This window comes from Lottia gigantea (genome assembly GCF_000327385.1).
Source record: "Lottia gigantea unplaced genomic scaffold LOTGIsca_79, whole genome shotgun sequence".
NCBI lineage: Eukaryota > Metazoa > Mollusca > Gastropoda > Lottiidae > Lottia > Lottia gigantea.
In genome coordinates, this window is record NW_008710630.1 from 697157 (window position 1) to 709272 (window position 12116).

Here is a 12116-nt window from a genome sequence, read left to right on the forward strand (position 1 = left end):
CAACAGAGCTATCCCATACTGCACCGTTTAAGTACGGTATTAGAACAGTGGGAATCAATTTAATTAGAATTAATTCAATCAACCAGTTAACGTAATTTAGCTACAGGACTTCTACAGATCAATAATATTATATAAGTTAATCATTCTAGTAATTTATAGCTTGTGGACACCCTAGAGGCAGGTGTTTTCTAACTTTACACCTATAACTTGGTTACCATTGTTGCCTAGTAAATTCAATTAATTAATTCAAATAGATTAAATTTTTTGAAATTACAGGAACCACAGATTCAAATGGTTCTGATAGAAGCTATAAGTGTCTCTGATTCACATATAAAAACTACAAAAAATTATCAGAAAAACTAAATCACCATGGTGTAAATAAATATTCTTAATTCATAAATAAAGTTTAGAGTCCCTTTATAAAGAAAATATAATTTAATGGGTGAGAGATTTCAAGGAGTTGATAAAAATTAGATTAAACCTGTTTTACTACCGGAAGACACTCCTTCATATGACATAAATCCCTAATATATTATATACAGTGTAGAGTTTCTATAAACAATCTAAATACTCCCTAATAACAGTCATGTTTCTATATTATATTATCTGTGCTTATAGCTTCAACTAACTGTTCCCAACTCTTCATAAAACCCTGTGAATATATGAACATTAAATCATCAACACGCATTGTTATTCAAATTAAAGAACTTAAACCTTATAAGTCCTGTGTCTGTGCTTTCATAACTTTGTCATTAGTGCAAATTTACAACCCTTACTCCCTCCTGTAATGTACAAGTCAGTAGGGTTTCTGTAAACATCTTAACAGTTCTTTATTACCCCACTCTCTTTAAAGGGGGCTGTGTTCCAGCTTCATATAATTATGAATTTTGACTCAGTCCCTTCTCACACTGACCAATAATATATCAATTCATAATGACAGAGCATCTCCTGCAGTTAATCTAGTGTTTTGGATATGAAATCCTCATCAGTACAGCTAATTTGGAAATCTGATTAATATCATTCAGTCTTTCTGTTAGCGTTTTTTCAGTTCTTGATTTGCTACCAAGATCAATGACTTTATATTGGCAATTCCTTCGAATTTCACTTAACCAGAATTCTTAAACATAAGTTTTCAAGAGTAAAATTACATCATTTTGTTGAAAGTTGAAACCATTAGAAAATGAAACCCTGAAACCTAACACAATATACATTAACAAACACATTAAATATAAATAAATTAGACAAAAACAATGAAATCTTACAAAACTCCACATTTCAGACATTCTTAGCCAAATTCTAGACAAGTCTTAATGGATATATATCTAGAATTTTAACAATATATCATAGAAAAAATCAGTTCAGGGATTCTGATTTAAATTTTTTCACCAGTTAAGTCTGATTAAAGATTTAAATGTTTGAAACAAATTTGTTTTACTGTTTTGTGCATCGAAAATAAACTAATTATATCAAGTATACATGGTCCAGGGATTTTATGATGTAACTATATTTACCAGTAATGTATGATTACAATATTAAAATGACAAGTTATTAAAAAGTTGTGGGTCTCTTACTTATGGAATTTTTGTGCAAAGAGAAATACCAAGTTTACAAGAACTCTTATATTAAGATTTTTGAGAATCCAAAGAAACTATTAAAGTTTTTTCTCACAAAAAAATTTTAGCCCAAAATTTGCTCCGAAATTTCAACCTGCTCCAGGCATTCCAATGAACTGCAGGAGACTAAAAAGATTAGTAACAAGCTTTCACGGTTAATTAGTCTGATCTTAGATTAGAAGAATTGTAATATAATACAGTGTAATATTCTATAATATGGTTTAAGAAAGAGCTGTAGGCTGACTGATAGACAGTTTGATACGCTATCAACCCATATTAACTGATTTTATCTTTTTACCCGCAAACTATTTCATCAGGTCATTAATATGATTTAATATTATAAAGTTTTACTGTTAAATCAGTGTTTCTCAACAGGCGAGGAATTGGAAGACCATGGGGAGGAATAATTGCCAGGGGGAGGGAACTCAATGGGGAGGAATTGTAGGACCATGTAAGAAATGGGAGACAAGGTGATCATCAACTGAAATTGAGGAACTTTCAGCCCAAGAGTCACATTGATCTATCTCGATATATATTATTATATGATTATATCTCATTTTGTTTATTGTGAGGGTCTTGGATTGGATGTATTTGCTTGTGTACAAACTTGTGTAATACTTGAAAAGTGCCTCTTGCAGTCAAGGTATTAGAAGGAGTTCAGTATAGCTTAACATTATAAAATGGCACTACTCAGATCTCATGTTTCCCAATATACAAACGACAGTTTGTACTAAGATTTCAAATGAGGTTGAAATTCTCCAATCCTAAAAAATATCAGCAACTTTCTGACATTTTCAATTAAAATCTCCATGCTACAAAAAGATTTATTGTGAAATGTTGAAAGGTCAAGGATCAATTTTAAAAAAAAAATGGATAAATATTTAAAAAATAGACTCATGTTGCTTGCTGTCATCGCTTGCTGGTTTTATTAATGATTTATAGTCCATAGAATCTTTGAGAACTTAATAGAAATCTTGGTGTTATGGTTCTAAAATATTTGCACATCTGAAATGTTTCATGAAACTGAAAACAAATGTTGTTGCTGTCATGAATGCAATTCTAAAAGTGATTTATGTCTAAAGAATGCTTGGGAACCAGACGTCTTTTAACAATGGTGGAGCCAAAGGAGGAGGGGGGTGGCAGTGTGGGCCGCTGCAAAGATCTCATAACTAGGTTAGAAATTCGGGGCAATCTCAGATATTTCTAAAAGAGTTTACCTATGTACTTAATCAATTTAAAAATGAGCCTTAAAGAATTCAACAATATCCACACATTCAATTCAAGAATGCGCTCAAAAGAAGTTGATTTATAAATAAGCCTAAAAGAATCTACCAATACCAATCTAAAAATAAATTTGTGAATATGTGCCTTAAGGAGTTCACCTCAGTACAGAGTCGATTTTCAATGAACCTAAAAAAAAAGTTCACTAACAATTTGAGAATACTATCAATTTGTGAATGAGCCTGAAAGAGTTTGCAGGCAGATAAGAGGAGTAACGAAGCAGAAAGAGCTCTATACAATGGCTAATTATATTGCCTACCGACCAATGACTATCAAGTAGTTTAATGGTAGCAAACTAGTTGACAATCAATTGCCTCCATTATTTTAATAGAAAAGACAAATAAGGTAGAAAGTGGCTATTACTGAATATGACGTTGGATAGAAAGAGAACTTAACTGAGAATTTCCTATGAAAACTCTTCAGGAGAATTCTTCTATAAAGATGACATATTGAAAATAATTATTATCAAAAACCAGATTTTAAGAAAATACAACAGAGCATGGCATAGGATGAATAGATCTTGATCGTGCTTGAGAATTTTCCATGATAATGTCAATGAGAAAGGTTTTCAAAGAATGAGAAATGAGCAAGAATTTGTATCGTAAACCAGAATCCATGGAAAGACAACAGAAGTAGGCCTACAGTGTATGTCATTGTTTGGATATAAATCTTGCCTAGGAATGTTCAACAGAATGTTAAAGATCAGAAAGAATTTATTTAATTTACAGCTGGGTTGACATGGATATTGAGGAAAGATGACTTATTCCTGGTCACCAGACTTTTACGCTGACCGATATTAGAGCACACAACCACGATTTGTTTGACACAACAAATCAATGTCATCATGTACAGATTCCAATACTCTCATTCACTGCTATGCGGACCTAGATTAGAACCCACAACCATCATTTGTTTGACATTACCAGGCACATGATGTCATTAAAGATTCCAAAGGTCTAACCAGCTGTGTTACAGCCCTTCCTAGATTATCCATACCCATTTACAGTTGGTTGAGAATCAAAACCAAATAATCAAAACATTTAAATAAATCGTCTTAAAATATATAATTCAAATCTTTAAACTTGAAGAGCCAGTTAAAATGCAAAATTACCAGTCTAAAAGTTAAATAAAGACATGGAGATTGAAACACTTGATTAAAAAAACCTCACAAAGACGGAAAAAATCAAATCATCTACGTACACTTAAAAAAGCTTTTAGTTAGTCGTTTAAAATCTTTTAATGTGTAAATTTAAAATAGGTTACTACTATGTATCACGAACTATGGTAAAGTTACGAGCGTTTGATTTGAGAGAGATGGAAGTATAAAAGGAAAGACTATATCTCGATTGGTTAAGTCCATTTAAACAATAAGTATTTTAAGGATATACTTCAAACTATTAAACTACCATTTTATACTTCATTTTCTCTCAATTTACTTCTTAATCTGGTTCTTCATATTAATAGCTTTAAATATGTGTTTCACTTTAATGAGAAGCTCATCCAATTTTGTTCAATATTACAAGATTTTTACTGTTATTTTTGGTTGCTAATGTCATATATAGAAATATAGAATTTAATTGTTCAAAATATAAGTATTACGCTGCTTTGTTGCTATGTTGCTATACTACGTTGGTATACTATGTTGGTATACTATGTTGGTATACTATGTTGGTATACTATGTTGCTATGTTGGTATACTATGTTGGTATACTATGTTGCTATGTTGCTATACTATGTTGCTATACTATGTTGCTATACTATGTTGGTATGCTATGTGAAAATGCTATGATAATAACAATTTGTATTGTATGATAATTTATCTATTGTGATGTCACTGTTGCTATAAGTTTCGATGTTGTGTTTAATATTTTAACGTGTTCTTACCTTGTGCTCAGTAACAGCGTACAGATTTTGTTTACTTTCATCCAGTCTTAAATCCTGATAAATAGCCTGACCTTCGTCCACAGTTATATCCTTATAAATAGACGCCATTTTCTCAACGACCACCTGAAAACAGACAAAACGAAAGTAGTGAATGAGGGAAATGACAAAATTACAAAGACCTGCAAGAAAACAAGGTTATGTAAATTTTAGCTTCTGAATCATGACCTTGAAATTCTTGGGTCAAGACCAATATCTATTATTGGAATTCAAACATGTAAATTTGTACACTTTATGATAAATATTTATAAGAAGCATGTGTTTCAGACGATTTATCATCAAGAGATCAACAACTTCTTAATTGACTTTTACCATGTCTTTGGCCAGGGGAAAGTAAAGGCACTCATTGCACCGGAGCATATATCAAAAACAACGCGATCCTGTATCAATAGATAACTTCAAAATAAAAATAAGTTTTCTAGTACTCTACCTTTTTAATATGGCCCGACTTGGTACCGACAAACGCCACAGTATAATTGTAGGTTGTCGCGGTAACCAGCGCCGTGACATAGGTATTCGTTATTTTCAATACTCCGTTAGCTTTTATATCTTTGGTGCCAGAAATTGGAAAGTTTAAATCGGCACCACAAAAATCATCTGTAATGGCCATATCCTGGAATAAAAATGACAAAATTCTCTAAAATTTAATTCCATTTCTTCAACTAAATTGATTCCAATTGCCTCTAATCATCCTGAAAGTACAGACCTGGAATCATAGAATTAAGAGATTCCACCTGACAACAACTAAATAACCTTTAACACCAAACACAACCCTAAAATTAAAAATCAGATTGAGCATGCCCTTCCATCTTTTACAACCCCCTTTCCCCCACCCCCCCTTCCCACTCTGTTTTTTTAAAAGAAGTCAAAACTAATTTCATACAGCAGTTTATCAGTAAAGATATAAATTTAACAGCAGGGTTAATATTAAAATTCCTTGTCTTTGTCCCTGCCTTGAATTCCCTACCCCCACCCTCCTCTCCCATTCTCTAACTCAAGTCAAAACTAATTTCATAGATCAATTTAGCCACAACATTCAATTTATCAGTAAAGTTATAAATATAACCAGGGGGTTAATATTAAAAATCAGATAACTAAAGAAAATCAATAGTGATATATATTTAGTCAAAACAACTAAGAAATGTTAACAAGGATTTTTAATGGTAACTCCAGTCGCGGAAATGATCGTATTCAGGAGACAATGGTGTTATTTGGTTTCAGGTAAACGAGAGGATATTGGATTTATGTGCCCTCTTATTCATACGCTGATCTTTTTACTGTCCATGTTTTATAGTTTACATTCCAAAGTATCGATTACTTCAGCTTAGCTTATATTACATTTAAATGAAACTGAGTTTTACATCCTACTGTTCTGTAGCTTACGAAAACCAAAATTTCTTCAACTGATAGGGCTATTGAAGAAAATGAAATGAATTGAGTTTTACCAGAGCAGGAGCATTAGCCTGTTCTTTTTCCATTTCTAACTGTCGAGGGATCTTTAACGTGCACAGCGTGTAACACACGAGACCTCCGTTTATGGAGTGATCTCTAGCTTTTTTGTTAAATGAAATGAACAGTATCTCCACTGTTTTTACCTTTGTGGGTGACTGAAGATGAACAATGCTTAGCAGTGTGCAATAAGGTAAGTTTTACCAAGACAAGAGATGCCAATTTTAGCACCCTTTTCAATTTTAGACTGTCATGGTGTCTCTGGAAAGAACCTTGACACCTTGGAGAATAGTTTAAATGAAAGTAAACCACATGCACACCTAGAATAAACAGCAGGATAGTGTAAAAAGAGAATCATACAACGAAAACCTGCAAATTCAGAGAGAAAATTCTCAAAAAGACAGCGGTTTGATGTCAAAATCCAAAAGAATGGAGGTATATTCATTAAATCTTCCCAAGCCTAAAGCTAAACTATGTTATACTAAATAACACCATGTTTTTTATCAGTAGACAATACTATAAGCTATAGATTACAGTCTGTCCGAGAGCCAGTTAACAATACGTCATATCAGTTGTTAAAGAGACTGTGACCAAGTTTTCTAAATTTTTATGTGTATCGGAGACACTGATAGCTTCAATTTGCACTATTATAATTTTCAATCAGATGTCTGTGGTTCCTGCAATTCCAAAAACTAAGTGTTTTATGAGGTCACTAATTGCAAAGGCTGTATGTAGTAAAGCATATTTTGCAATAAGTGACATCATCAAACATTTATTTTTTGTGGAATTGCAGGAACTACAGACGTCTGATTGAAAATTGAAATGGTGAAAATTGATACTATCAGTGTCCCTGCTAAACCTCTTAAAACTCCCTTTAAACTGATCATCCATGTTGATTATGTGGAGATATTTTAGGTTGATTGAACACTGACTTGGTCTGTCTGGTTTGTACAATGTTGTAGTATAAATAATAAATAATGGTATATAATAGATATACTTTTACTATTCAAATGAATCATATACTAAATTCCTACTAAAGCTATCAGCTACCTTAAACTCGTTCATAATGCACTGTCCGACAGCTATAAAACCACTATACAGATATATCAACATTATCAATCCTTGTTTATATGATAGTTTGCCTGAATTCAATACATTGAAACCCCAAATGCAAAGTGGCACAAGTGTTCTAGAAAAGGAATCAAACACTATTGGCCTGACTATACTATAGTGATATCTGCCAAGATGCAGAAAGGAATTAGGTGTTTAAGAAGAGTAATCAATCCCTATGCGTAGAACCCTAATGATGATGTTTCCCAAATTGAAAACCCAAGTTGCAGAGTAGCATATATATATTCCAATAACAATCCTTCAGTATGATACTGCTGAAAACAGGAGTTGAAAGCCCCAGTCACACAGTGCCAATAGGTGTTTCATAATAGTCAACGAACACCTGTGGTAGGACAGTTTGCAAAGTGGCATGAGATTTTCCACTGCAGTGAACAAACCCTTTTTGATGTCAGAATTTATAAACCTAATAGGACAAGTTGAAAACCCCAGTTGCAGAAATACATTAGGTGTTCTAGAAGAGTAAACAAAACTAATCATTAAATTTATAGCTTGAAAGTTGCACAAAATATCTGAACAACAGTCCTTCAGTATGATAACTACTGATAATTTGTTATGCTGAGTTGAAAACCCCAGTTGCAGAAAGGCACTAGGTGTTCTAGAAGAGTAAACAAACAAGGCTAATGATAATGTAATAACTATATATAAATATAATAATTGAATTTAGAAATCAGACGGAATAAAATCAGATTAATTCAATCTCCGTAGAACACAAATTAGATTGGATAACTTCCGTAAAAAGATTTCTATTTCCTAAGCCATTAGCCTACTTCAGTACAAAAAAACAGAAAACAAGACACAAGACATTTTTCTCATGAAATGTCAACGAAGAAGCTTTGGAATGTTCACTTGTCAGAGTGATGATAGAGGGTATGTCATCTGCTGAATTTAGGCGCAATTTATACTTAAGTCAGTGTCATTGGCCTAACTTAATTTGCTCAAAATGTCAAGGAATATAGTGTTAAAATGTTCGTTGCAGTTATCAGAATTGTCGTCTGCCAAACTAAGGCTCAATTTTTACTGAAGTCTAAAATATTCGTAATGTTTTCTTAGTTGTAAGAACGTTTGTCGTCTGCTTAAACCAATTTGCTCTTAAAATCAGCGAGAAACTTTCGAATTTTCAGTTGTAAAATAGAATTTGTCAGCTGCTTAACTTTGGCACAAATAGTTCAATATAAAAAATTCATGATGCCACCGCCAGTGCTTAAGGAAACTGACGCGTTTGGTCAATGTGTTATAAGACAGACAAGTCTGCACTTTCAAAACTTTCCAAAAAAAAAATCACAAAAAAATGGCTACTTACCACTTTAAGACACTTGGAACTTTGAATCATGTGATCTGGTCCAGTATTTCCAATTCCACTAAAACACTCCTGAATATTTTCCGTGAATTTTTTCCGTATATCCCGAAGACTATAAACACACATGGCTGACGTAGCAGACGGGTTCGCTGAGTTGGAATCCCCGATTGAAAAAACAGTATACAACACATCCTCTGTGGTGGGAATTCCAAGAGAGCGTGCTAATTTTGTGCCGCTTTTTCCAACATACGCAGCTTGTAGCAAATTAAATTCCGTATTTTGCATCGTACAACTAAGGCCGACTTCGGCATAAGAATAATAATCATCGTCGCTTTGGCAAATTCTGGAAATTTTAGTCACATATCTATCCGTCTGTACATTCGCTTTTTGAATTGAAAGAACGTAGCTGAAATTATCCGATCCAAATCCATAAATATAGCGGACTGGAAACGTATCTCTATGCTGAGATTCGATTTCGATCGAAGAACTTCCAAAAGCGTTCTTGAGTAAAAGATTAAAATCTTCCAAAGAGCGACTACAAAAGGCAGGCACTTGTTCTCGATAGGCTTTAAGTCCTGTTCGAGTATAAGAGGCAGCGACGTAGAGAACTTGGCGCTGGGGTTCATCCTTCACGACCGCAGGGCCAGGAGCAATGAACATTACTGTGGAAGCAGTGGCGTTATTGGCAACCATAGGCATGAAGGGAAACATTTGTTTATTGGTGATGTTGTCCAGGTCAAGTTTGTCACAATGACCGTGATACAAGGTGGAGCACGTGATCAATTTTTTATTCACATAATCGACAACTAAGGCCTTTGTGTAATATGGCCGCAATTTACACGCACAGCTCTTTAAATCAGGGTCACATGTTAGATTTGTCAAACTGGTACAGCTTGGGTCGTCGAGGTGCGGTCCTGTTACCACTTCCTGTATAACCTCCAAATTTGGTGATAATTTATACAAGTGATTGACAGCAGCGAGATACAATTCATTGGTTTCGCGATTCACTACTAACTTGTTAAAAATTCCCCGATCCTTTGCACCTTCAAACGTGGCTTTGATGTAATTTTCTCGCGCTGCCAGAATAAATCTTAAACACAACACACACACAAACAACACATATATTTTCCATGCCATTTTGGCTTCTTCAGTGTTAAGAAACCATGTTATTCAACCCTGAAAAGATAAGAAAGAAAAAATGAATTTATGCTTCGATAAAACATATTATTAATACGAGGGCCCACCCATTAAATCAACATCTTGACATTCCAGAGTTCTCATCAGACATGACTGGTAAATACAGACAAATCAATTATGACTGGTAAATTCAATTAAATTAACAATCTAAAGCTCAAACATGACTAGTAAATACAGTGTAATCAACAGTCTAGAACTTTAGTCAGACATGACTGGTAAATACAATCAAATCAACAGTTTATAGCTCTAGGCTGGTCCTCAAGTTGCCAGTCTAGAGCTCTAATCAGACATGACTGGTAAATACAGCCAAATCAACATCCCTGCAGTATTGATAAAACTTGCACCAACCACTTGATGTTAAACCAAGCCACAAGTTTTGATGAAACTGGTACTCAAGATAAAAGATATGAGGGAAGTAAAATAGACATGAAAGAGAGGGTTGTTTCTTAGTGAGCGAGGTATTTATCAGTGGAAGGGTGATGGATATGAAATTTGTTGAGTTTCAGCCAAGAACTGATCTATTTTAACTACCATGTGAGAAAGTTAACCCTTTAAACTCTAATAGTCGATATACAGTGCCAGAGAAATATGGTTTTATACATTTAAGCATAGAATACAAGTCTTTATTGCTTGCACGATCCCTCAACACAGTTTGAAATTGAAAAAGAGCAGGCAGATTTCCCTCATTGTACCCTGCATGGTGTTGCCTGTCTTCGTTAGCCCAGATGGTTCAGAAAAGTAGGACTCCATTCATTTCATTTTTTTAACATTGCAAAAGTATCCTTTTAAGGAGTAGTTAGTTAGTCATGTAAACAGCTTAATTTAAATGGTAGGTGGTGCTTGTTCTGCAATCTTCAACTTTATAACGGCCTACAGAAGAAGGGTCTATATTGGTATATTTCCATCTTGAGAGGGTTAATAAGTATATATATATATATATTATTCCACAGTGAAAGGGTTAAGACTATATATATATATATAACTATAGGTTTAACCACAGATTAGCTGTAGAGTTTATAAAGATAAATAACAAGATTTTCATCTCTTATATTTCATCCTTGTCAGCCTTATAGCTCATCTTTTATAATTCCTTAAACACAGAAACATCGGTAGAGGATTACAAATTTTCAGCAATATCAAGTTCAATTACATTTTGTTCAATAACATCAACTGGATCCACATACACACCGGTTGGGGATTAAAATGTCAAGTTGAACTCAAGTTGGTCCAATATCTTCTCATCTTCATCCACAGAAGCATTGATGAAGACTGATCAAATGAGCTCCAACTGGTCAACATGATTTATGTGAGATCTTGAATATGTCTGCCACTATCAGAGATCTAAAGCTTGACCCAAAATAAACACAACATTCCAAAGGATCTTGATAAAGCCTGGCAAAATCAAAACAAGTTTTCAACCAGGATCTTAATAAGATCTCAAGTAGAGGTGAAGAACCTGACCAGAAGTCCCAAAATAAACACAATATTCCAAACATTTCAACAGAAATCTGTAACAAGCTTGCCACAATCAAAACAACAACTTAACCAATATTTCAAGCGAGGATTCAAACCCATAGCACCTAATAGCCAGCAGACAATAGTCCAACTCACTACAGACTGAACTATTCTACTGCCACAAAAATAACAGTGTTCTACCTAACCTAGGGAATGTTTTAACCCTTACACAGTACAAATGTTGTTAACCCCTTCAAGGAAATATTCATACAGCCACCACAGGCCAGCTTGACCTAGATCTACAGGTTGTTTTCACAACAAAATTTAATCTTAAGATGTTTGGACATGAAAAGCTAAAGATATGCTAGTATCAGTTTACACTAACTCCTGATAGGATTAAACAACACATACTGAATGAGATATTTTCTTTACTTTATTTTCTTGGGTTTGAGTGTTTGCTCCACTTATTCAAATTACAGTTGTAGATATTTGGTTACAATTCCATTCTTTGGTTCACTCTAGAATTTTGGTTTAGTTTATTTTCTATGGGTAACTCCACTCATTCAAAGTACTGCTCTAGATATTTTGTTATGATTAGTTTTTATGGGTAAACTCTAGATATTTGGTTATAATTCCATTCTTTGGTTCACACTTCAATTTTGGTTTAATTTATTTTCTATGGGTAATTCACTCATTCAAAGCACTGCTCTAGATATTTTGTTATGATTATTTTCTATGGGTAAACTCTAGAT

General features: G+C 33.7%; 1 protein-coding gene across 1 annotated transcript; it reads right to left on the reverse strand.

The window, feature by feature from the left end:
• Nucleotides 1-8646: 8646 nt before the first annotated feature.
• Nucleotides 8647-9849, reverse strand: LOTGIDRAFT_132441 (hypothetical protein; the record flags this gene model as incomplete). Its single annotated transcript, XM_009066718.1, has 1 exon — nucleotides 8647-9849. The coding sequence occupies one exon, from the start codon at nucleotides 9847-9849 to the stop codon at nucleotides 8647-8649; it is 1203 nt and encodes a 400-aa protein (XP_009064966.1).
• Between the last annotated feature and the right edge of the window lie 2267 nt (nucleotides 9850-12116).